The sequence below is a fragment of the Uranotaenia lowii genome, chromosome 3 (assembly GCF_029784155.1).
Source record: "Uranotaenia lowii strain MFRU-FL chromosome 3, ASM2978415v1, whole genome shotgun sequence".
NCBI classification, from domain to species: Eukaryota; Metazoa; Arthropoda; class Insecta; order Diptera; family Culicidae; genus Uranotaenia; species Uranotaenia lowii.
Window position 1 is genome coordinate 17,878,300 of NC_073693.1, and position 27,629 is coordinate 17,905,928.

The 27,629-nt window shown below is 40.8% G+C and overlaps 1 protein-coding gene across 7 annotated transcripts in view; it reads right to left on the bottom strand.

Moving 5' to 3' along the window:
- Positions 1-27,629, bottom strand: part of LOC129751184 (myocyte-specific enhancer factor 2-like) — a 227,748-nt gene that overhangs the window by 10,901 nt on the left and 189,218 nt on the right. For 6 of the 7 annotated variants that reach the window (XM_055746539.1, XM_055746541.1, XM_055746540.1 and 3 more), the window contains 6 exons: positions 20,592-20,795; positions 19,425-19,740; positions 13,044-13,289; positions 4,627-4,751; positions 4,353-4,564; positions 3,739-4,148 (listed from right to left, as the gene is read on the bottom strand). In XM_055746539.1, the coding sequence (XP_055602514.1) occupies positions 3,739-4,148; positions 4,353-4,564; positions 4,627-4,751; positions 13,044-13,289; positions 19,425-19,740; positions 20,592-20,795 (1,513 nt within the window). The remainder of the gene's footprint in view (positions 1-3,738; positions 4,149-4,352; positions 4,565-4,626; positions 4,752-13,043; positions 13,290-19,424; positions 19,741-20,591; positions 20,796-27,629) is intronic. The other variant, XM_055746545.1, reaches the window with a different exon arrangement.

The following is a 27,629-nucleotide window of genomic DNA, read 5'->3' on the forward strand; positions in this document are numbered from 1 at the left end:
GCCGAAATGCTGACCGTGTTGCAGGCGTAGCGGATCTCCTTGTGTCGAGAATTCACTCTCCCATGTTGCTGGAAGCTATACCCCTCAGTGTGCGACCCCGAGGATTAAGGAACCGAAATCTGCAGCTCTATGTTCCAATCCGGCATTCTCGCAACAAGTCCTCCCGAGCAAATCCGTCCAGCCGTTGCCACCTTTTTGGTACTGGGTTCGCCGTAGAGTCGCCGAGCTCGTGGCTTATCCTTCGCCTCCACACTCCGTTCTTCTGTACACCGCTAAAGATGGTTCTTAACAATCATCGCTCGAATACTCCGAGTGTACGCAAATACTCCTCGAGCAATACCCATGTCTCGTACCCGTAGAGAATAACCGGTCTAATGAGCGTCATGTACAGGTTACACTTCGTGCGAGGGCTAAGTCTTCTCGACCGCAGTTGCTAGTGGAGCCCATAGTCGGATCGACTTCCGCTGATAATTCGCCACCGGATCTCACGGCTGCTGACATTGTCTGCGGACACGATTGAGCCGAGATAGGCAAAGTCTTCGACTATCTCCAGCTCGTTGCCGTCGATCGTGACCTTGTTATTGCTGGGCAAGCGGGCTTGGTCAGTCTCGGATCCACAGTCCAGCATATAGTTCTTCCTGGACGTATTAATCATTAACCGAATCCTTCCAGATTCGCGTCTCAGTTTTCGGTAGATCTCCTCGACCGCCGCAGATGATCTGCCGACTATATAAATGTCCTTGTGTGCAGATAAGTTGACTGGATCTGTTGAAAATCGTGCCCACATTTCACCCTCTGCTCGTCGAATAACACCTTCGAAATATCGTCACGTTGAACCTTGACAAAGCCCCCTGCTTGATTTGAGTGAACTCGACCATTCACCCTAAACCCACACACAACATTGCGCTTCATCCATCGTCACCTTGATCAGTCTGGTCAGCTTCCCGGAAAAGTCGTTATCGTCCATGATATTCCATAGCTCGTCACGGCTTTGTTTTGAAATCGATGAATAGATGGTGCGCAAGGACTTGTTGTTCACGGCATTTTTGGAGGATTTGCCGTAATTTGAAGATCTGGTTTGTCATTGACTGTACCTCCATGAAGCCGGCCTGATGACTTCCCACGAATCTGTTTGCTTGTGGCGTTAGACGGCGGAGTAGGATTCGGAACATCACTTTGTAGGCGGCATTTAGGACAGTGATCGCTCGGTAGTTCTCACAGTCCAATTTGACACCCTTCATGTAGATGGGACATATTACCGCATCCTTCCCTCCTCCGGTTGCTGTTCTAGGTCCCAGATTTGGACCATCAACCGGTGTACGCAATCAGCCGACTTGTCTGGGTCCATTTAGATGAGTTCAGCTGCGATGCAATGCTTTCCATCCGATTTGTTGCTATTCTGCTGGTGAATGGCTTCCTTAACTTCACTCATCGTCGGGAGTGGCTCCACCTCGCCATTGGCTTAGCCAGAGATGTATCTCTCCCCCCGTCTTGATCTCCTGCATGTGCATCGTTCAGGTGTTCGTCGAAGTGCTGCTTCCACCTTTTGATCACCTCACGATTGTCCGTCACGATGCCTCCGTCCTTGTCCCGGCAAATTTCGGCTCGCGGCTCCTCGAGCTCCTCCTCTTCCAAGCGGTGTTTTTTCTCCGGGAAAATTCAGAATCATTGCCTCTTCCGCTGTCGGTGATTTTCCATGTTTCGACGGATGCTTTTTTGCACTACTGCCGCCCGCGCGACGTTGTCTTCGTCCATCACCCTCTTATACTCCTCGTACAACCAGTCGTTCCGACGTGTTCGTTCAACTTGCCCAATGACGTTTCCCGCATCGCTTTTGATGGCTGTCTTGATGGTTTCCCAACAGTCCTCGAGAGGGGCTTCGTCAAGCTCGCCCTCTACCAGCAGCGCCGCTTCGAGCGATTGCACGTAGTCTGCTGCGACCTCGGGTTGCTTCAGTCGTGCGATATTCGAACGAGGCAGGCGTTGGTTTTGTATGACTTACTTACTTAATGTTCCCGCGCCGATCTTCCAGTGCATAGGGCCGTGGTCTAAGACCTCCACTGTTGACGTTCCGGAGCCAACGTCTTCACATGGTCCCAGTCAAGACTCTAGTCGACATTTCGTAGTTCGGCGGCAAGGCTTCGCCGCCACGAGTTTCTGGGCCTGCCTCTCCTTCGATGTCCCTCTGGATTTCATTCAAGTGCCTCTCTGCAAATCTCATTCTCATCTCTTTGCAGCGTGTGCCCAATCCAACTCCACTTGCGTTCCAGAATCTCGATTTTTAGTGCCCTTTGATGACACCGGCGATGTAGTTCCTCATTTGAGATCCAGTTGCCCGGCCACCAAGCGCGAATGATACTCCGCAGGCAGCGATTCACAAATACTTGCAGTTTTCGCATCGTCACCGCATATGTGCACCAAGTTTCACACCCGTACAACAATACGGATTTGACGTTTGAGTTGAAGTTTCGGATTTTCGTTCGTAGATAGATCTGGCGTGATCGCCAGATGTTCCAGAGACTCGCAAACGCAAATCCGGATTGTCTGATCCGGGTTTCAATGTCTTTTCGAGTACCACCATCAGGCGTTATCTGGCTACCAAGATACTGGAAGCACTCCACTTTTCCAACTTGTTGCCCAGCTACCACGAAATCGAAAGACTTACAGTATTGATCTCCATCGACTTGGTCTTTCCGACATTGATTTTGAGACCTGCTGCCTTGTATCGACAGGATCTGACGTCGATGATGTCCAAGAAGTGCCAGCTGTCTATCAAAACGTGGTCGATCTGTGATTGCGTTTGGTACGGTGATCTCCAGGTGTACTTGTGTGGAAGGCGATGCTGAAAAAAGGTACTACGTACGGTCATTCGTTTGGAGGCGGCTATATCTATTAGTCTTAGGCTGTTTTCGTTGGTCAACTGGTGCGCGCTGAACCTTCCAATTGTCCGTTGAATTCCTCCTCCTGGCCGACATGAACGTTAAAATTCCCGATGACGATCTTGATATCATGTTTTGGGCAGCGGTCGTATATCTTATTCACGTTCCAGTTGCGCGTAGAATTAGTCTTTGTCTTCACCGGTACCTCCGAGGTGAGAGCTGTGCACGTTGATAATACTGATGTTGATTCTCAATCGATTGGCGCTTCTTCATCCTCCCCATCACTATACAAGCTGTTCCAAGCTCATGTTTGTTTCCGCAACTCTGGTACACGGTATAACCATCTTGGAACGTTTGTACCATGGAGCCCTTCCAGCTTACTTCCTGCAGCGCTACCAACGTCGAATTTGCAACTCTTCTTTCATTGGAGAGTCCGTGAGTACTGCAAATGAAATTTAGAAATCAGCAGTTCAATGTTCCAAGTTTCCAAACGCAGGTCCCTTTTCGTCACGTGGGTCTTTGCCGATTTCCATCCGAAATTTGTTGTACGTCGACTCTCAAATATACTCAAGGATAGTGGTCATAGTCGATGCTTAATTTGAAAGTTTTTGGTAATTTTAGTAAAGATAATATGTTTTGACTTGTTTTCCTTTTGAGTTTTGATGAATTTATCTTTGTTTTATCATACGGTTACTAGCTTTTGTCCCTTTACATTCTGATGATGCAAAATAAAATGAGTTTAAAATTTTTGTTAACTGTGGCAGAATGATGGTGACATTGTTCTTAGTCACTAACTTTTGCCACTGACTGTTTATCGTTAGTATCATAACACTCTTGTTACTTGGCCCTTAAAACTCACCCGGTGTCGGCGTCAGGTGTCCCGTCGACGAAGGCCTCGAATGTATCAGATGCGAGTGGTTCAAGCTGCTCCCGAGCGTCACCGACGAATTACTGCTGTGCCCTCCTCCTCCCCCCATCGACCCGAGCGATCCCAGCTGGTTTCCGTTTCCGTTTTGACCGGCGCCATTGTTCGCACCACCATTTCCCCCACCGCCACCTCCTCCGCCTCCGCCGCCGCCGCCACCACCACCCGCACTTAAACTACTGCTGTGATGATGATGGTGATGATGGTGGGACGAGGATGATGAGTGATGTTCCCGGGGGGGTGAAATCGGTTCCGCCTTGATCTTGACCGAGAGGGGCGACGTCGAGGGCGGAGGTGTGCTGTTCGAGACCGCCAAATGGGGCAAACCGCTGCTGAAAAGGATTCTGAGTAAGTTTGAGCCATTTTAATTGTAACACCGAACTACCGGAAATTATAATTCAGAAGAAAACTAATTTGAAAGGAAGAGAGAAAGAACAGAAGAATATCAAATATAAATAAAATAAGAAAAAACAGAGGAATTGCAAGAAAATGAAGCGAGCAAGCAAGCAATCAAAACAAACTCTAGCTACGTCAAGGCTACTGGTTACCTCGAGTGCTGTCCGAGGGAGTTCATCGCGCTCTGGGCCGCCTGGGCGTTGTTGGCCGCCGCGGCGCCCCACGACGCGATCATACTCAGATCCGAGTTGAGCGAAAAGTCCTGAGCGCCGAAGGAACCGAGCGTCGTCGTGTAGTTGGACAGGCCGATAGGCGTCTGCAGCGCCACGACCGGGGTGTTGAGGTTGCCCTGCTGCCGGGAGTGCTAAAATTCGAAAATATTATGATATTAGATAGGACTCCTTTAATGAGATTAGAACCCCATACCTCGACGTAGGAAATGTCATCAGTGTTGAGGGTCGGATTCATTGGCGTCGGTATCACTACCCTCAGGTTCGATGACCGTGCGCTGGAACTTCCCGGTGAGCTCTGTTTTAACGATGGGTGTTGCACTGGAAAAAGGGAGACGGTGAGTTAGTCTATCAGAAATTAAGGATTTACAATACAAATTTTGGGTTCTATTATTGTCAATTGTCATCCGGTATTTGTAATTATGTAATTTTTAAGTGTATTTTAAGTTTCAAAACATCATTAAAACATTTCAGTAGGTATCAAGTTTGCTTCAACGTATTACTGTATTATGTGGCACATCAAACATGCATATTTGATCCAATTTAAACGGATCGAAAGTTCCCGGACAGCTCAGGAATTCCGTTGGTATTTTGTTGCACATAATAATCAAATCGTGTCCCATCGCGACTTGTTGTCAGTCAAATATTCCTGCTTCATCCGGCCGGACCATTTTGTGTGTGACGCAAATCTCGACCCCCAAACGATAACTGGCAGGCAGCAATGTGCGGCGCTCTATCGACACACAAACATGACGAAAACATTCCTTCCCTCCTGCGTTTCGGGACATCCGGCTCCTTTCAGTTGATTTCCTTCCACTTCCCTCGAGTCGAGTCGAGCAGGAAACTGTCATTGCCGCCGACCACTTCCAACCAATACGACTTCCAATCACCACTACATCGACACCCGACCGGATAGGTCCTTGAGGAAGCTCATTTTCAATGGCATCAACCGACCTACCACCCAAGAAATGTCGCGGCAGCAAGCGGATTTTGATTCGATTTTTCACGTTATACTAACCGGGCTCTAAATAAGCGGTAATAGTGGATTGTGTGCATCAAAACGTGTTAATTTATCAGTGTTGGAAATCTTGAAGGTCTTTTTTTTCAATTATATTTTATTAGTTACCATTTTAACGTAAGGACTTTCTGGTCATAAATTTATTTTATTTCCGCCTTTTTAAATTACTCATGAATAAAAAAATCAACATAAATCTGTACAAAAAAAAATTGGCATAGAAAATCAACGAACACTGGAAAAAATGGCTTAAGGTTTTCAAAATGCCTATAAGACCACGGGCACTATTATCCCCAAAGTTGTTTAGATCATGATAACCTGCTTACCTGGAGATTTCGTACCGAAAATGACATCTCCAAAAATGCTTGTGAGAAAATTGGATAAGCAAACATTTACTGCAATTAAAGGACAAGCAGTTAATACTTATTTATCGCTGCCTGCAGGAAAGATTGTAGCTAAGTACGTGAGACCTTTTAAGTCCCACCACACGTATTAGTCCAAATTAGTCCAGATTAGATTGTCATACGAGGCCCAAGACCTCCCTTTAGCTTGCCAAGTTTGGTTGACTATCTCTCTCTCTCCGTTCATAATCTTCCCTGATTCGTATTAGATCGCGCATGATTTACGCGATCTCGTCGACTATAGCACGCAACAACTGCTCGTCGCGACACATTCCCTTCACAACATTTTCAGCGATTAAATTTTGTAGTTATTGACGCCTTGAAACGAACCTGGGGCAGAAAAAGGTAGCGCATGTTCTGCCGATTCCTTTGTATCTACGCATTCAGGTCATGAAGGTTTTGCTTAAAGCACCCATGACCCTAAAGGAACTGAGTCAGTTAGAAGTTGACCTCTTCATACTCCCGATTAATCCAGTCTGAAAGTCGCGGGATTAGCCTATGCGTTCATCTTGGGTTGTTCAATTCGTCCCATTGCTCCTGCCACTTGAGCACTTACGCTGCTCGCATACCTCTGACAGCTAATGCTTCGTTACACTGCTTATCATGCCCGCGGTGACAAAAGTTGAATCTGCTGATATGATCCTGTATGTACAGGAAACTCGCATGGCTATCAGCCGATGGGTGCTCCGTAATTCGGATCTGTTTGGATTCCGTATCGTAGTTTCAAGTTTCGACAGTGCTACGTTCGGAAGGAGACGTCTCTTGCTGCGAAACTCTTTAGACTTGAGAAATCGACTCAGCGGCCATCGTAACAAGGAGCTAGACAGTTAGAATCGAATGTTAGAAACTGTAGGACAATACAACTGAAATGACTCAAATTTACGCAGACTGTTCTCGTTGAAGATTCGAAACGACGTACATAGGTGAATCAGGTACTTCTCTATTTCTTTCGCAATGTGAAGTGAAATCTTCTGGAGCGGATGTGTCTCCCGACTTGCGCTGGTCAGGCACCTTTGTGAGCTATGGGCCACAAAGGTGACCATACCTACGGAGGGCGAATAATTCTGACACCGAGTATCAAAAGTAGTCTGATGAGATCATCTTAGCATAAATTGGTGGTGGATGATAGTAACAGTAGGGCATTTACTAAGCGCCTTGATAAGGAAGTTACGGGAATGGGCCCGATATTGAAGAGCCCAGCGATCATTGTTATTCAGATTCTGAGCCAATTCGTTATGGCACGGACGAATTCACCCCCTGGATTAAAAGAGTGGGTGAGGACTTTCAATGAGACGCTAGATGCTCAGATCGAATCTCTGCACTCTGCACTTCAAGGAGACGATGAACGAAAGAGAGGCAATGATTGTATCAATTGCAATGTACTACAAGTACCAACTCCAAATTGAAGAACGGCGTGATAGTTGAAAGCCCATACAATATAGCTCTTTCCAGCGGTGACGAGTTGAACACCGAAATACATGCTAGACCTAAAACTAGTAGCGACTCGACTGATAACAACGAGGTGGGGTTGACTGTTATTTACTGTCCCCAAAAAAGTTAGGCGAATTGAACGTTTCATACGCAAAGTGTACGCTGTCGATGATCACATCGATCATCGAGAAAAGTCGTTCGCGATAAATGAGAGGGGATCCCAAATAAGCTAAGCTTGGCAAAAATGTTCGGGAAGTTGGGAGGACCCGTGCAGGTGGGATGATTCACATGCTGCGTAAGTGCTCTGGGCTGGTAGTTTCACCTCCTCGTGGTCCAGGGCGGAAACGTGTCTGCAAGTCCGGCGTATTGCAGATGTACGGCCAAGAGAACTACCCCTAAACCTACTAGAGGCCGTCGACGGGTCTGCCAAACCCGCGCGGAAGAAGTGGTGCACCCGGGTACTTAGGTACCAGTACTCGGATGTGAGAGTGAGGGTCCAACACGCGTTCGGGGGGTCATAGCCCTGAAATGCGGACGTGACCGGAGGGAGAGCGATCGCCAACTCGTTTTGTGTTTTGATGGGTAAAGACCCGACTCAAAAAACGAGTAGATGCGCAAGTGGTGGCCAATGGTGGGCCGATCACTTGGAGAAGTGTTTTACACGTCAGTGTCAGTGAGGCAGAGTTTTATGCCGGAGGTGTCAGGGTTCGAATCGCGTTTCGGGAATTGATGCGCCTGAATCGCGAGTGCGACCTGATGAGGGCGTTCTACAGCTCGATTTACGCTTCGGGGAGTAAAGCACCCGACTTGAAAATTGGGTAGTCGCACTGAGTGGTGACTTTAGTCAACACTAGAGAGTTCAGAGGAGTCTGAATCCTACACGTGGCTTAGGACTCGCGTGTTCGAACAGAGAAAGTGTCGTCGACAACTCGCGTTGTGTTTCTGGACTACCTAGACTAGATCCACAAAGTTAGTAGTTGCGCTACATGGGGACCTCTTTAACACGATGAGATTTCGGGTCCTAATGATGTCAGATGAGGGGTCGCGCATCGAATTGTGTTAGAATGAGGTATTGCTGATAAAGGATTCGGAAACGTCTATTGCCTTGGAGCGCACTAGCGCGAATTGACCTCCCACTATTGAAGTATAGTGTATCAAACAGTTCGAGGTGGGAACAAAGGTCAGTGGCCTCAGGTGAACATTATGGCGTAGGGGGTACAGTGTTCCTTAGCATTGTATCATGAGTCGTCCAATTGCACCCATGGACCCAGAGTAGCAAACTGGGGGGACGTGATGACTCGCCGTGCCTTAGAATGCAATCCGTAAAATGGATTTACCACCTGGGTTAACAACTAATAAAAAGAACATGCTGCGTAAGTACCAGTCCGCAACCGGTGTAGGGTGACTCCTTCGTCGGAGAGCATCTGAGTAGTGCGCGTCCGAGCCTGGCAGTAGAGCATACAACGATAAGACTATACCTTCTGCGTATGCCTAGCTGCCTGGTACGTCGCGCATGTGTATCTCCACCGTTACCGTCGCGGAGTTTCCGAGTCGAACGCGCCCTTTGCGACGAAGGCTGCGGGGATAAGACATGACCTTCTTCGCAGTTGATCTCGTGGGGAGAAGAGTATTCACGTCGCGGAGTACTCTCGGGTAGAATGGTCTCACGTCACCGTCAGATGAACCACTCGAGTCGGGTAGGATGACATCATTGTCGGGATTCATTTGAGTCGTAAGCGTAAAAGACCCGTACGTGATCCGTGACAGGCGCGAGTTCAGGATAAGCTGCTCTCGATTCGGCACACGACGGGCAAAAAGCCAATGGTTGCCAGGCCCAAAGTTTCCAGCCTAAGGAAGGAGGAAGACCGGACCACAGTCGGAGTAGAATTCCCTTTCTCCGAGGGGCATTCGAGTAGTATGCGTCCGATCCTAGCAGTAAAGCATTCAAAGATAAGACTCTACCTTCTGCGTATGTCGAGCTATTAGGTACGCCGTGAACATTGTGTAGGATACCTCCACCGCTCCGGAGTATCTGAGTAGCACGCGCTCTCTACGACGGAAGCTGCGGGGATAACACTAAACCTTCTTCGCAGTCGAACTCGTAGGTCGGGTCGGTGTAGGATGACGTCATCGCCGGGAACCACCCGAGTAGGTTTTGTAAAGCCCCGGACGTGTGCTGTGACAGGTGCGAGTCTAGGATAAGCTGCTCTCGATTCGGCACACGAACGGGCAAAGAGGAGAGGGTCTCGAGCCAAACCAAGCGGAGCCAAGATCTCGAATCGTTAGAGGAGAGGTCATTGTTGTTGGTCTGTTGCAGTGGTCTCGAACAGAGGCGGAGCGCACGATAGTCGTGGAAACCAAGCGAGCCTCGAGTTACGAGTAAAGGCCGGACTTTTAGTCGTCAAAGGAAAGGGCGTTAGTCTTGAATCGTAACAAGAGGCAGGGTATATATGCTGGAGTTTGGACTTGAGACTGACTAAGCCGATGGGCTCTTAAGCACGGACTTGGTCTCCCATCTCGGGTACAGCCTTCGATGCAGGTCCGGATGGGAATTATGTCCAGAGGCCCCAGGGGACTTTATGACGTAGGGGTACATAGTATCTAGAGTCGACTAATTGCACCCGTGGACCCAGAGTAGCATATTGGGGGATGCAGTGGATCGCCGTGCATTGGAATGCAATCCGTAAAAAGGATTCACCACCTGGGTGATCAACTAATAAAAAAAACATGCTGCGTAAATGGGTATAAGACAATACCTTCCTCGTAGCGGACCTCGAAGGAAGGGGGTAAATCACTGTCGGGGGATACCCACGGGTAGAGAGGTTTGCGAAGCCGGGCGAGCCTCTCGAGTTGGTATAGAATGTCGTCACTGTCGGAAAACATCCGAGTCGTATCGTTTAAAGACACGAATGGCCGGCGTAGCCAACGACGTAGAGGAACCACTCCCAACGATGAGTGAAGTTAAGGAAGCCATTCGCCAGCTGAATAGAAACAAGTCGGCTGGGAAGGATGGCATCGCAGATGAACTCATCAAAATGGGCCCGGACAAGATTTCCTACACCGATTGATAGTTCGGATCTGGGACATAGAACAGGTACCGGAGAAGTGAAAGGAGGGGGTAATATGCCCCATCTATAAGAAGGGCGACAAATTGGACTGTGAGAACTACCGAGCGATCACTGTCCTCAATGCCGCCTACAAAGTGTTGTCCCGAATCCTACTCCGCCGCCTAACGCCACAAGCAAACAGATTCGTGGGAAGTCTTCAGGCCAGCTTCATGGAGGGACGGTCTACGACGGACCAGATATTCACATTACGGCAAATCCTACAAAAATGCCGGGAACACCAAGTCCCTACGCACCATCTATTCATTGACTTCAAAGCCGCATATGGCCGCATGATGGTCTATCCTGCATGATGTTCAACGTGGCGTTATTTTGGAGGTGTTTTTCGACGAGCAGTAGGCGAAATGCGGGGCACGATTTTCAACTATCCAGTCAACTTATCTGCTTTGCCGACGACATTGATATAGTTGGCAGATCATCTGCGGCGTTGGAGGAGATCTATCGCAAACTGAAACGCAAAGCAGGAAGGACCGGGTTGATGATCAATTCGTCCAAGACAAGGTACATGCTAGCCTGCGGATTCCAGATCGACCGAACCCGCTTGTTCAGAAAAAACAAGGTCACGATCGATGGTGACGAGCTGTAAATAGTCGAAGACTTTGTCTATCTCGGCTCACTGATGACCGCAGACAACAAGCCGTGAGCTCCGGCGGCGAGTTATCAGCGGAAGTCGTGCCTATTATGGACTCCACAAGCAACTGCGGTCGAGAAGACTTAGCCCTCGCACGAAGTGTAACCTGTATATGACGCTCATTAGACCGGTTGTTCTCTACGGGCACGAGACATGGATATTGTTCGAGGAGGACCTGCGTACACTCGGAGTATTCGAGCGACGAGTGTTAAGAGCCATCTTTGCGGCGTACAGGAGAACGGAGTGTGGAGGCGAAGGATGAACCACGAGCTCGCGTGGCTCTACGGCGAACCCAGTATCCAGAAGGTGGTGAAGGCTGGCCGGATACGCTGGGCGGGACATGTTGCGAGAATGCCGGACGACTGTCCTGCAAAACGGGTGTTCGCTACGAATCCGGTAGGAACAAGACGAGTGGGGGCGCAACGAGCGACGTGGTTAGACCAAGTGGAGCGTGATCTGGCAAACGTGGGGTGCCCGAGAAATTGGAGAACGGTTGCCATGGACCGAGTGGATTTTGGGAATTATGTTCGTCAAGTTATGTCGTGAGACGGAAAACTATGTAAATAAAAATAAATACGATCCCACGGTTTGAAGCTACAAAGATAAGGCAACATCTTCACCTGCGGCTAGTGCGACTAGTGCGATTCCCAACTGCGGGGCCGTCTTCGGAGTGGAAATCGTTGGGAAAGGGTTATTCCAAGATTGGGGAATACCCACAGGTAGAGTTGCTCTCGCCGGGTGAGACAAACGAAAGTCTAGAATAAGCTGCTTTCGATCGGCACACGACGGACACGAGGAAAGGTTTGCGTGATCAATTTCGAATTTTTACGATAAGAGGTCGGGTCTCGAGTCGCAAAAGGAGAGATTAGGCCTTTAATCAACAAGAGAAGGGGTATAAGTGGTTACCTCGAGTCATTACGAGGAGAGGTCAGATCTCGAATAGCTAGCGGAGAGATCGGGCCTTGAGTTGTGCAGAGGAGAGATATGTGTACCTCGAGTCGATGCGAGGAGGGTCGATCTTGAGTCGTAAGAGGAGAGATAAGGCATCGAGTCGCGAAGAGGAGATATTTATGTGGGAATCTCGAGTCATTGCGAGGAGATGTTGGTTCTCAAGTCGTTACCCGAGAGTTCGGACCGGTATATCTAAGACTTATCGTCTAGATTTGACCTAAGCTTGTTGGAAAATCTTTCGGATTCGTAGGAAGCACTAAAATGTAAGCAAGAATTAAAGCTGACCAGAATCAGATTCTCAAGAGGTGTTTCATTCCTCGTAATACCTTATATAACAACATGAATAAAAGATAAACCTTTTGCAAAATCGTGTAGAATATCCAACTATTCAAAGGTGTTGCTTTCAAAAAATTTAATTCTTCTAAAGATAAGTTCGAAGTGAGTGTGAAAGGCTCCTTAGTGTTTCAATAGAAAACTACTAAAGTTAACCATGTTGAATTTCTCTGAACAATTCAAATAAAAAATACAAAATATTACAAAAAAAACAAGAAAAAATAGCTCAGGAATCTTATGTTTTGCTTCAGTTTAATAAACTATTGTCGACGACTAGTATTCATTCACCTCACTCAAATCAGTGAGTGCCTGGTCGATTATCCCGAACCCAAGGTTAAGTTCGGGAAATCCGTTATTTAATTATCATGATTTATTCATCAATCTTCCTGTGGCGGTTAAGTCGGCGGCAGATATAGCGTTATACCTACTTCAAGCATGGAAAAGCTTCACTCACTATGGAGGAAGAATAATCTGAGGCATTTGCTTCCTGTTTAGCAGGATAAATAATTGAACCAATTTGAAATTTCAACTGAAGTTTGCTGAAGGATAACAGAGAGCCTTGCTGTCAATGTATTTAAGTAGAAAAACATTTAAAAATATTATTTCGATGATTAATTGTGTCAATTTTAAATCGTAAACAATCGAATAGAACAAACAAAATCAAAACAAAAAATCAAAATCAGACATTGTTTAGTAGAGAAAAAAAAACCACACTCGCATGCTTACTCTTGTTATGGTGATGATGGTGGTGATTGTGGTTGTTGTTAGCGTTAGCATTAGCATTACTAGCATTGTTATTGTGGTGGTGCTGTTGCTGTTGTTGCTGCTGATGTTGATGTTGTTGCTGTTGCTGTTGTTGTTGATGGTGACTGCCTATACCTGGGCTAGGTCCGGGACTGGGCGATCCTCCTAGGGGTGACGTCGAGTGGGGGTAACCGTTGGACATTTCGAGCATTCCACCGGCAGGGTACACTGGAAATGGGGAGTAGGATTGAAAGAGAGAGATAGAGAAAATAAAAAACAAAACAAAAAACGATTATCCTTTTGATGAAATTGATTGCATGAAATTGTCATGGATAATTTTCCGGAGGCATTTCTCGGTCACAAAAATAGATACGGTTCAATAATAAAACACAGCAACGGCCAGCAGCTCTTTGATGTTGTTTTAAAAATAAAATGCTAAATGTAGCAATTGCTCAAAAAAAGGCGTGGGTGAAAGTAGGTGCGGTAAGACGATGGATTTCATAAATTGGAGGCAATTTGAGAGCCGTGTCAGGTACATTTGAATGTTGCATGACAACACAAATCGGAAGGAATACCTAACCGAGAGAAAGTATTTTTGTTTTGATCAGAGGCATGCAATCGTTGACCGACATTTAAGAATATAAAAAGGCGTCACAGATAGTTCCCAGGGGATCTGAAAATCGTTCAACCTGAGTTTATAAAAAACAAAAAAAAACTCTAGGACTTTGCTCATGTATATAAACATACACAAGTAAAAGAAACTAGTAAAAAATTTTGGTTTTTGAAATTTTCAAAATATAAAAATATAAACATTCAATACTAAACTTAAAAAAAAGAATACATTGGAATTCAAATAAATAATTTATAACCTTACTTTCAAAATAAATTTCAAGCCTTTTTTGCGAAAAGATGAGTTTTTATTTGGAATTTGTTTATGAAAATCCCCCTTCTGATACTGCATTTTCATGCAAATTAAATTTGCATGTGACTCAATGAAGGACGGGAATATAAAAAAACAATTCTTAATATGATTCTTAACCGTTCTTTTAAAATTTTCTATTTTCTAAAATTTTGGAGTTGAATTCTAAATTTATGATTTTTTAAAATATTAACACATTAAGGACCGCGAAGAAATCTAAGCCAAGAAACACCGAAATTCGACATATTATATCTCAGAAACCATTTGACCAAATTTAACGAAATGGGTACGTTTGAGTAAACAAAAGTGTTGTGTTAAATTTTCTAGAATATAGTTTCGTTATTAAATTTATAGCATTTGAGTTACGCTTCTAAATAAAGCACACTAGCGGCGAGCGAAAAAAAACAAATCCGCTTGAATTTCTAAAACAAAACTGTCTGGTCTGTTATAATACTAAAGAATTAAAATCTGAAATAAAATAACGCTCAACACTGATGATATCTTAATCTAGATTCCAATTTTGAATTCGCATCTTAACTTCTTTTAAATGTACGTTTTATTCGGAATTTAAATAACACAAAGTTATTAAAATGTTGAAAAAGTATAGACCGAAATACAAGATCTAGAATGTTGACATTTGATTCATTTAGCCATTTAGTAAAAAATTGGTGGTGGTTCAACCTGAATAAGATACACATAAAGTTAAAAATTAATTTTTTGATTTTGATAGCACTGATAGCTTGAGAGGTTGTTGAATAAAATCATGAAACATAATCTTGGGTTACAAATGGATCCAGATTTCCAATCTTTTAAGTTAAATGTTGAAACATTATGTATACAGAAGAACAGCATTTATTCAATTTATTCAATGAATTTATAACTATTTTCAAAAGTTTTCTCGAAAACAAGAACTTATAGAAAAAAAAATGATTATTTGGAATCCGCGCCTCAAAAGATGTGAATTTGGTTGCGTGTGTGCTTCACTAAAGAGAACTCAAATGTGATACATTTTTTAAAGTTACTTCGTTCTATAAAATTGTGTACAATACTTTCGATAACCCAAAAATAATAAATTTCAAGAATTTTAGCCAGTGATTTCTGAGATAGAAAGAGGATGCTAAATTTTGATGCTTTGGGGCTTAGACTTCTTTGAGGTCGTTGATGTGTTAAAGACTTAATTTTAAACATGATTTTTACTTCAGAGTCACGTAATTCATTTCGAATGAAAAAAAAACTTTTTCTAAAAGAGTAGTGAATTTCTACGGTGGATTTGAACCTTTACGGCCAGTATCGCAGCGCTTGTATAATCACACTACTACAATCGGTATTAAATAACCTTTCTGATGAATATAAATTCGTTGCGAATATCTTGCTAAACATCCAGTGCAGAGTTGAGTTTAGGTCTAAGAAAATCTGAGAATTTGTAAATTGGCAAAAGGTTCAAAAAAGCTACCGTTGAAAATTCCTCAAAAATACTGTGTTTCGTATTTTAACAATCTAAAAATGCAAAAATGTGCCAAATTACGTCAACTTTTAAATTCTCTTTTCAAAATTTATCTGGTGTGACTTAAACAATTTTGACGGTTCATTGATTAAAAAGTAAAAATATAAACTTAAGGTAGCAAAAGTTAGCGTAAAGCTGCTAACTTTTGCTACCTTGGAAACTAAGTGAATTTTTATTAGCATTCCGTAGCTGATCTTCAGTTTTTTTTTTTTGAAGCATGATTTTTCGGATTTTTTATCTTAGACTTCGAATAACGGAAAACTGAAGTTTTGTTGATGAATATTGCCTGAGCAACATATTTGAGTTATATCACGAGGTTTCCAAAACTATGAATCTTGAAAAAATCGATTGGCGAACAAGATAGATATATTGGTTATAGTCAGGAGTGTCAAATTGAAACTCTAGGGACTGAAACGAGTAAATTTTTCTGTGACGGATGATGGTTAATTTCTTGTTGTTTAGATGTGAAATGTCACTGCTACAGATGGTCAAGAGATTTCATGTTTAAAGATCGACCTGATTTTGTCAGGTTGAAGTCAATCTCTTCAAATCAAGATTTTTCCTCGGAATAATGATTTGAATAATTCTTGAAAGGCATTTTTCCATTAATTTCGCCTTTGCCTGATTAATTGGACATTGGAAATGGACTTACACTCATTATGAGTTTATGTTTAACAATAAATTTACGACAAGCGCCTCAACGTTAACCCAATAATCTCGTAAAAATATTTACATATTGATCCTGGACCCAAATTCGTGACACCCTCCATATACTATGACCAGAAATCAGGAATTTGTGAATCACTCATTGTGGGTTAGAATAGAAAAAGGAACAAAATTTGATCCACTTCACTTAATGCCATGAAATGATTAACAGTCGATAGTAAATTTCAAACATCATGTACTTTTCATATAGAAAAATATATTTTTACTAAAAAAACACTTCTTTCTGGAAATGAAATTTGGATTGGCGGCAAAAGGGTTTAAGTGCTGCACTTTTATCAATTTGACTTCAAACAAAATAAACAAACAAGTAAATTGTGGAATAAAATTATGATTAAAATAGCATATGATGTTTGGCAGTCAAGAATTCGTTCTAGATTAAGCTTGCCGGATTGTCCGGATATTCAATACAAAATTTGGGGAAAGTTCGGTCCAGCTCAGTTGCCCGGATTTCATTAAAAAAGCGTGGATTTCACCTGGTTTTTTTTCTCTTTATTTGCCAAACCAAACAGAAAAAAAAATTAATTGTGTTGTAATTTTTTATTATTTTTGCGTCAAAAAATAAATTTTTTGAGCAAGTTTCATGGAAGCCTAAAATACAATTTAAAATTTGCTGGTGAGTTTTGATGAAAACAACAATTTCTAGTTTTTTTGTCTTGATTTTTGTTGGGTATTTCCTGGGTTCTGACATAATTTGCCCAGATATTGCCAGGATTTTTGGTCGCCAATTTTGAAATCAAATGCCCAGCTTTTGCCAGGTTTTTATATAACATAGCCCGTATTTGTCCGGTCCGGATACGTGCTGAAAAAATCTGGCAACTTTGTTCTAGATCGTTATATCGATTTGTTCAATTTTGTCACTTATACCCCTTTAGCTCCAAGTCCCTCATATGAAAATAAAACTTTATATTCAACAACCAGTAAAAAAAAATAATTAAAAAATTCATAAAAAAAAACAATTCTGATTTTAAAACACTAATGAATTTGCCCTATTCTTATGATATTGATTTCTTTAAAATTGAAATCTGATGTTTTAAGGCCAAACCTAGAATAGTGTACCTGGAGAAACTTTTTTATCCTACCGATAGATTTTTTTCAAAACTTTTCCTATGCTAGCTAGTATATTGTTTAACACCCACTCTACAAAATGTCAAGAATAAGCTAGATATGGCAGAATGAATTTCAAAAGTTGCTCTGAGCTCAGTTTCATTTTCTTTTTTTTTTTTTTTTTGAGAAATTACTGAAGAAACAAATTTCAGGTCAAATCAATCAGTAAAATTTACTTAGTAAAAGTCAATCCGGTTTTAGAGCGAATCATAGTACAGAAACAACCCTGATGAAAGGTTCACAATGACATTGCTGTTTCTCTCGATGAAAAATTATCAACCTTCTTATAGATTTTGCCTTTGACAGCCTTTGACAGGGTGTGTCATAATTAGCTTATTGCAAAATTGATATCGAATTTCTTTTTTACTGGACATGCTGCAAAAAGGATAAAATCATACCGTCAAGAACGCGTTCAATCATTGTTGTTAAATGATAGTTTCTCAAGATTTACTCCCATGGAATCTGGAGTACCCCAAGGAACAATTCTTGATCCAATGCTATTCTCTCTTTTCATAAACAATTTTCCATCTTTTCCATACTCTATCATTCAAATGTTTGCCGATGTACAAATTTATCTTGGTTCGAACAGCTCATTAGCAATAGAGATTGCAAGATATAAAATTAATTATGGTCTGAGAAAAATCAATAAATGGTCTTCTCTCAATCTACTACCTATTAACCCTGTTAAAAGTGAGGATCTTTTCTTCAATGAATTCAACAGGAGTGTCGAAGCTCCTACGCTTTATTTGGCGGATTCGGTCTAGGATTGTTTGATTTTAAGGTACAAAAATCGACCTTCGTGATTAATTCAGATGAACGGTTGTAGGATCGATCAACCTAAAAAATCAGAGCTGCAAGATCGATCTTTTCCATTTTTAACAAGGCACATTTCAATGTAGGTACTCAAACACATTTTATGGAAATTTTCAAATAAAAATTCTTCAAAAGAAAATCTAATTTTTAATACCAATATTGACTAAATTTCGAGTGCCATAAATTACGTACGTACGTAAAAAAAAAAATCATCAAAGTTAATCGACAGATTTAAAAATTTTGATTTTCGAGGCATAAATAGTTTTTTTTTTGTTTGTGTTTGTGCAGAACTGTTCCCAAATTTTACATTAAATATCCTGGCAAACCTAAACCCAAATTATAGGTCCTGCATAATTATCCAAAGAATGCTCCATAGAGAAGCTCTCCAATATATTAAAAGACTATTAATTCCTGTAAGAAATTCTAGTTTAACTATTTCGTTACATTATTCGGTTAATTATAATAATTCGTTCCTCGTTAGTTAATCTTCCTATCCAGGTTAAAGCCCTTAAATTGAAATCAGAATTCAAGAAAGCTTCACTAATAAGATTTGCATTGATAAGACAGTAATCGAGTATTTTATTGTTAGAAGTTAAAATGCATCAGAAACTAAATATATGAAAACAAAAATAAACCAAAAAAAAAAACCAATTGTAACAAATTAAAAAAAATGTATCTTACGTTAGAGGAATAGAATGAATTATTATTATTATTATTGAAAGTTTTTCATAGGATTGTTGTATTGCAGGTCACAAACGTTTGAGAAACATCAAATCTCGTGAGATAACAGTGTGATAGTTGAACTAAATTTCACAGAAAATTTGAACAAGATGTTCCATTACAGTAAAAAGTTATGGAAGTTCAAAGTTTTAGTGACAGTTCGCAAGAATCCTATTTCTATCAAATTATGAAAGGTACTGTAAGTGATTTCAATATAAAAAAAAAATCGGTAGAAATCGGGAACATAAAAGAAGGAACAAGTTTGAGAAAAAAATTTTAAAACGGCATAAAACTACGAAATGCGGTGTAATTTAAGTAATTAACTCGAATTTTCTTAACTTTTGTCGTTTTTCACTTTTTGTTCTGATCTTTCCACAGTCTAATTTGAACCCTACAGCTTCCAAAATTTGCACAGTTGTTGCACAGTTCTATTCATGTATGAAGGAATAGAAATTAAATATTGTCTAGCAAACATTGAATGAACAGAGTCTCAATTTTAAAACGTGGTAATATTTTTTTTAATAACTGACCGTTCATGTGACCACAGAAAACCGGGAAACCAAAAATTCCCACTTACCGGAATCCGTCTCGGAGCTGGAAGGTCGCGGGCTAATACTATTGTGTGCCATCTGGGGGCTGTTCTGCATCATGCCGCTGTCATTGTAGGTTCCGATGACCGGCACCGAAACCGGCAGCGAGTAGCTATTACCGGCCATATTGACCCGGCCTCCGGACGAAAGCTGCTGATTCCGCTGCATCATGATCTGAAAGTCCTCGTCGATTTTGTTGTACTTGGCCTCGGTCCTCGGCGTCAGGGTGTAGCTCTCTTCCGGTTCCGGCGAGTCCGGACTCATCGTGCCGTTCTTGTTCTCCTTCTGTGCGTTTACCTGCAACTGTGAGCAAGACAGAACTTACGGGCATTAACGAAGGGGGCCCTGGGCAACCGACGGATACGCTAGGATTCAAGACTCGAAAGCATTACCAAAACACTCATTGTCACGTCACGTCACGCCACGCGCACACAGCCGGGGGTTAGGGATTAAGCCAGTTTTGGGGGACATCTTTTTTTTTATATTGTAGTGAAAACAAGAGAAAAGTCGGGAAACGTTCGCAGTTGAGCAAATTAAAAAAAAACTTCTTTTTTTTGCAGATTTTCAAATTTTAATCTTTTTGGTTTTGAAAATGAAAATTTCGTTTATATTGCGAAAAATCATTTACCACAACAGTATAATTTTTCAACTTGAAAAAAATTTAGTGAAAGTAATTCTAGCCCAACTGCAAAACAGATACCTTTCCAAAATGTTTTTTTTTTTTGCAAAACCTACTATCTCAGATTATTTTTAGTGAAAAAACGAAAGCATTACAATGTTGCATTTTTTTTTTGCAGGAATTCAAAGCAAGGAAGGAGACAAGACGAGAAACGTCAAACATTCTTCTAGGAATCCGAGGACCTCTCGAAAAAAGCCTCCAGGTTTATTGCTGTTTAGAAGTTTTTCTCTCGAAGATTCGGCGCGGTTAGTGTCTTTTAAAGGTGCAGGTAATACTTTGCATATTGAAAACTGCTCCGGTGCTGCACAGAGCTTAGATATTATTTCGTAAGATAGTTGTGTTCAGTTTGGTTTTTGCGTAATATCCATTTCCCGTCATATTCGGAAGGACGTTACTTTCGGTTGCTAGTTTGGCACTTTTTAGTCATGCAAAACCAAACAACCAACCAATCCAGATGGAAACAAGAAAAACGTACCTCGATGATGTTTTTATTGGTGAGGGACTCGTGCGGTTCGTTATATTCCGTATATTTTAGCAGCACCTTGTCCATGTCTGTGCTCGCATACTGATACAGTTTGTTGCTACTGCTGAAGATGATTAAGGCGATTTCGCAGTCACACAGCACCGACAGCTCGTACGCTTTCTTCATCACGCCGAACTTCCGCTTGTTGAACGTCACCTGTGAAATGTAGAAAACAAATCGAGAGAAAATATTAATTAAATGGACAGATTTCTTATTTGACATAACTGAAGACAGAAACCTTCTAACACGTTAAAGACCCAACTGATATTGCTAATGGCCCTTATTTTGCGCCGCGCGTGAGGTGACGATAGTCAAGTCTATGTGAACCTTACCCAAGCAGCAAGATGTTCTCTTTATGCATAAGTACAGTATGACCCATACAAAATGCGAAAATTTGTAGCAGTCTTAATCGGATTGTTTTTGACGTTTCATGAAGATTTTTTTGGACTTCGTTTGTTTGCATCTCGCCCAAAAATCTCCCATGCAATGCATGCCATCTAGCAACAGTTTTCCGCATTAAACTTTTTCTCCTACATGGACAAAATCCACGGAATGTCACTACTTCCCACGTTCTGCACGAACTTTAAAAGTGGTAAAATCGGCCAAGACGAAAGTTAAACAAAACCACACCAGATTTAGAAGTAGGTTCAAACAAACTATGTCCAGAAAAAACAGCCAAAATTTTTTTTATTATGATGATCAATGGATCACAACTTACAGAAGAAAGTTTAGATACCTGCAAAAATTCGCTAACATTAGATGCACTCAGGAACACATAGGGCTACTGGGGATGACATGCCCACGTTAAAAGAATCTTCTATAATACGTAAATAAAGAATGCAATCTGGTAAATTCGGCGTAAATCAGGTAATTTTTCGTTGTCTGATGAATGTCAAAACCATTGTTCATCAATATAACGAATAACTTTTTTAAACGAGTTTTTTTTTAAATTTCATTTCTTAGGAGAAAAATTTAAAAATGGCAAGAAAAACTGTTTGAAATTTGTTTTCCGTAAAATTTACGTAAAAATCGAACTGAGAATGTCCACAAATGTTTAGAAACGCATAAAAGTGTAAATATAAAAGACTGGCATTTTCAGCAATGGTTAAAAATGTTAGTTTAGTGAATAACTGATGGTGGCGCATCTTGCCTGCTCTGCGAATTTTGTACCCAGTTCCCCTACAGTATTATGCAATATATCCCTTGAGGAAGGCCAAGACCAAAGGCCGAAACGTTGGACTAATTTTAAATTCTAGTATTTGCATCCCTCTGACTGAAATGTTTAATATTTAATTACTTCTGACCCGGTGTGCTTAGCTACACCTTGTAAAATTTATGGAAATTTTAATAAGGATTTAAATTTAAATAAGTTTGTTCATTATCCTATATATAAAAATGGAGCCGTTTTCTTTGAATCTCACTTTTTATGGAAGGGGGGCTCCTATACCAAATCAACTAGAAACGGGACAAAATTCGAACAACTTGAAGCAGGGTGGCCAGCGACTTTCCATTTTCAAATTCCCGGTTTTCCCGATGGAGATTTGATGATTTTCCCAGTTTTAAAATACATAATAAATTTGTTTATCCGTTTTTTTAACCATAAAAGTAGCAATTTTTATGAAAGTTGAACGTAAATTATCAGTAATTGATTTTTCAAGTTGAAAAAAAAGATTACAGTGATGATCGTTGGGATTTCTCATACTGAATCTATTGAGCTCTGGCTTCTGAATTGGTTCTAAGTGTTCAGTGCGGGATTTTTAATATGTTTATTTATCTAAATTCTGAGAATAAATTTCAGAAAACCTCAAAAAAGAATACTTTTATTGGAATCTTAATCCAAATTTTAAAATAATACTAAGGTGGAATTTGCTTTCTAAATTAAGATTTTGTAGGACAATTTTTAATGAATAAAATTCCGAGGTTTCAAAAGTGATTCCGTAATTCAATAATTTATGATCCTCAATTTTAAACATTTTTCACCTTATTAAGAATGTGAGACTAGTAAAAGTGCAGAATGTAAACTTGGATCATTTTTAAACTTGGTATCCTTCTTCACCTTTGAATTAACGAAGTAACATTGTGGAACTCACCATACGTCTATCTACTGAATATTGCGATTGTTTATAAAGTCACCGTGAACTCAATTCAAAATAGCCAAAAACAAGTAAACTAATCTAAAAATTCTCAGAGTAAAATTTGGTATATAAACAACATTTGATAATGAGACCTTTGTAAAATTGTGAATCACTAAAATCAATCCGTTTCCTTCTATTTACATTTCATTTTTTTATGTGTTCAAACAAATTCATTCGATTGTCGGGTCAGACTCTTTCAAATTGTTTCCCCATTTCAAATATGTTTGTTACGTGACTTCTTCTTTTTTCAATTTTCGACTAAGCACCTTTATTTAAAAAAAGAGCTCCTAATGAAGTTTTGAAAATCATAGTTTTTGAGGTGTGAATTAAGTCGAAAAAACAATCTGATATCAACGTATGAATCTTCATTGTTCACTTATTTCTTATAACAGTCGCTTCGTCCCTGATTCGTCTTATAACAGTCTTTTTCCTGAGATTAGTAAAGAAAGTGCACTATGATATAAAATATAAAATTATTCTATAAATTACCGCCATAAAAGATATTTACCTTCGTAGCAATCCAAGGTTTTTTAATTTCTATGTTTTTTTTTTCGAATGGAACAATATCCTTGAGTTTAAAAATTAATTTAAAATGCATACATTCAAAATATCTTTATTTTATCTTTATCTTTAAAATATCTTTATGTTACCTTTAAAATATCTCAGAATCCTGAAATGTATGCGCTGAGCTCAAAATTCCCAATTTTTGAGAAATTCCCAACTATTCACCGCATTATACTCATGAAATTAAAATCCAGTATTCTCGCTATTTCCGAATGGTTTCCCATCCTGAAATAAACAACTGAGGATTTAAAAATTCTCAAAAATTCCTCCATCATAATGGAATGAATGAACTTTAGAATTCAACAGGTTTTTGTAACAAAATAGAATCTATATAGAATTTTCCAAGCTTTGATTCGAAATTCCAGGTTTTTTCCCGGTTTTCCCGGTGCCATTTTTAATTCGCGATTTTTTCCCGGTTTTCCCGGTTCGCTGGCCACCCTGAGACGATTTTCATGAAAACTGATTCACGAGCACGAAAAAGTTAAAGACCTGTTAACATTTTCCAACGATTTATTAAGTAACGGGTAAAACGAAGTTCACCGGGTTAGCTAGTTTCATATTCAAATCTCAATATCGATATATATCAACCTTTAGACATGAAAGCTGAAACTTGAGTTTCGAATTGCAATATAAAAGGGATAAATTCTAATTTTGTTAAATATTCTTTTCTGATCTCTTAACCTAACATAAAAGTTGTTTTCCAATTATTATAAGGTATCTTAAGTTAAGACTTTGTATTCATGTATTTAAAAGTCTCTTATTCGGCCAAAATAAATGATCTTGTATGAAATTTCTCTCCCATGCCAAATTTGGTTCCATTTGCTTGATCAGTTTTCAAGTCTTTAAACAAAAATTATGGAAGCCCCCCTGGTTAATAATCGCGAAAACATTTCTCGTACATTAATCTTTTCTTAGCAAAATTTTCTCAATCATTTTTCTAGTTAATTAAAAAAGTATGGGTGTGCCCAACTTCTTTTTCAAGCTCCCCACTGAAAAGAAAGGAAGAGTCTAGAGTTCTAGAATATACTTCCTTTGACAAATTTGGCCACATTTGCCTCAAATTTTACCAAATTTTTCACAATCCCTAAAGTCCCCCCCCCCCCCCCCCCTGGAGGTTTCCCGGGTTATCATCCCACACCAAATTCAATTCTAATTGCTTGATTATTTCTCCAGTTATGCAAAACAGTGTATGAGAGCCTCCTCCCCCTTTCTGTTTCTCCAATGAAAGTTGAGAAGGACTTAATGGATCTTAATGGATGGATCTTGGGAGCATTTCGTACACCCAAATACCCTCGCACTTCAAATTTGATTCCCCTTACTTGATCAGTTAAATAATATTGCAAAAAATTGAATGGGCTCCCTCCCTTTTTCTATGCTCTCAATGCAAGTTAGGAGGAGTCTCACTCAAACAATCAAAGAACCTTTTCCATCAAATTCCCATGCCAATTTGATTCCATTTGTTCGATTTATTCAATAAACATTGTATGGAAACACCCCCTCCCCCTTTTTTTCTCCCCACTGAAAGAAAGGAGGGGTCTCAAATAATCATTGCAACATTTCTCGTATCCAAATATATTCATATGCCAAATCTGGATCCATTTGCTTGACTAATTCTCGAGTTATGAAAAAAATGTAAGAAAGACCCCCCCCCCTTAATATCCCTCCATTGGAAAAAGGGAGGGGTATCAAATATTTATAGAAATTTTTCTCATATTTTTGTAGGAAAGGAGGAGGGGGGGGGGGTTTATAGTAAAATATATTAGAACTCAAACTATTTTCAAACGAATTTGATCAAATTTGACACATAATAAAATTCTTGATGTCTAGAGATTGTTTAAACATTTCTAAACGTTTACCGTTTTTGTAAAGGGGGCTACTATACAAAATTTAACAAAAAAATGATTAAATTCGAACAGTTTTTGAACAAATTTGGTAAAAAATTGATAACATAAACGTTTTAACACGATGAGATGGTTTATTGATTTGGCAAACAGGTTTTGATCTAATTATTAAATATGTTGTATTGAAAGACTCTTTCCATTTAAATAATGAGGGCACTCATCTCTCTTCTATATCTATAAAAATGAATGTTTGTTTCTTCCCTATAGACTCGAAAACTACTGAACCAATCAATTTGAAATTTGGTTTTTAAAAGTTGTTGGAGTCGGAGAAGGTTTCTAAAATACTTTCAAACCGCTCCAACTTAAAGGAGGGGGGCTCCCATACAAAAACAATAAAATCTGACACAATTTGAACAATTTACGAAAACTACTGAACTGCATCAACTTGATATTTGGTTCGTAGCCGTTTTCAAGACCGAGAATGCTCTCTATAATACTCTCAAACCTCTCTGGATCTAAAAAAAAGGGGGCTCCTATACAAAATTACCAAAAGTTTTACAGAATCCGAACAGTTTTAGGGAACTACTGAACCGACATCGTGAAATTTAGCATGTTGCCGTTTTGAAGACCGGGAATGATTTCCATAGCACTTTGAAACCCCTTCGAATCCTTAAAGAGGGGGCTCCCATACAAAATTAATAATAATATGACACAATTCGAACAATTTTCGGAAATTACTGAACCGATCAACAATTCAAAATGGGGTGGGGAGGGGGGGTGTAGTCTTCCATGTAAAATTAACAACAAATTGACAAAATTTCAACAATACTCGATGGATTTTTGCTAAAAATTGATAAAAATAAGCGTTAACATAGTAAGATGATTAATTGAATTGTAAATAAGTTTTTACTAAATCCCACCTTTATTGGATGGATTTGGTCGCAACAGTTGATCATCTCAGTAATTTCCGAAAATTGTTCGAATGGTGCCCTCCCCACCCCCTCATTTTAGTCGGAGCCTAACCTAACCTACCTAAGGGTCCAGCGCCGATTGACCGGCGCATAGGGCTGAGATAAAAGATCTCCACTGCTGGCGATCCGGAGCCAGCGTCTTCACTTGCTGCCAGCCAAGGTTCTCGTCAACTGTGCGGATTTCAGCGGCTAGACTTCGCCGCCACGAGCTTTTGGGCCTGCCTCTTCTTCGATGACCATCTGGATTCCAGTGAAGCGCCTCTCTGCAAATCTCGTTTTCATCTCTTCGCAGCGTGTGCCCAATCCATCTCCACTTACGTTCCCGAATCTCGATTTCTAGCGCATTTTGATGACACCGGCGATGAAGTTCAATGTTTGAGATCCAGTTGCCAGGCCACCAAGCGCGGATGATGTTCCGCAGGAAGCGATTCACAAAAACTTGCAGTTTTCGCGTCGTCACCGCATATCTGCACCAAGTTTCACACTCGTACAGCAATACGGATTTGACGTTTGAGTTGAAGATTCGGATCTTAGTTCGTAGAGAGATCTGGCGTGACCGCCAGATGTTTCGGAGACTCGCAAACGCAAATCGGGCCTTTCTGATTCGGGTCTCGATGTCCTTCTTGGTCCCACCATCAGGCGTAATCTGGCTACCAAGATACTGGAAGCACTCCACTGTCTCAACCTGTTGTCCAGCTACCACGAAATTGGAACGATTTCCTGTATTGATTTCCATCGACTTGGTCTTTCCGACATTGATTTTGAGACCTGCTGCCTTGGAGCTTTCGGTGAGGTCATCGAGTTTGCTCTGCATGTCTTGATGTGTTTGGGCGAGCAAAACAATATCGTCAGCCAGGTCAAGGTCGTTCAGTTGCTCCATGGTTGGAGGATTCCACGGCAATCCTCGGTTTGGTCTACAGTCAATCGATCCAGTCAAGATCTCATCCATTACGATGAGAAAAAGCAGCGGTGACAAAATACATCCTTGTCTCACTCCAGCAGTTACCGGGATTGGTTCGGACAAGACACCGTCGTGTAAGACCTTGCACGAAAATGCCTCGTACTGTGCTTCGATGAGATGGAGCGGTTTGAAAATATTTTAGAAACCATCTCCGACTCCCCAAAAACTGTTACGAACCAATTTTCACATTGATCGGATCAGTAATATTCAAGTGTATAGGAAACGGACAGACAGACAGACAGACAGACAGACACGTAAACATTGATTTTTGTATTTATACATCTATATATATAAAAAGCAATTTCTGTATGTTTGTTTGTTTGTTTGTTTGTTTGTTTGTCCTCTATAGACTCAGCCGTCTTAAGAGCTAGATGTCTGAAATTTGGCGTGGATGCTCATAAGGACCAGGAAAGATGAAAAATGTTTTCAGATTTTCGGATGACCCCTTCTGAAGGGGGTCGTCCATACAACACAAATATTGTTTTCGCGATATTGGCGATACTTTTTGTCGGATTGTG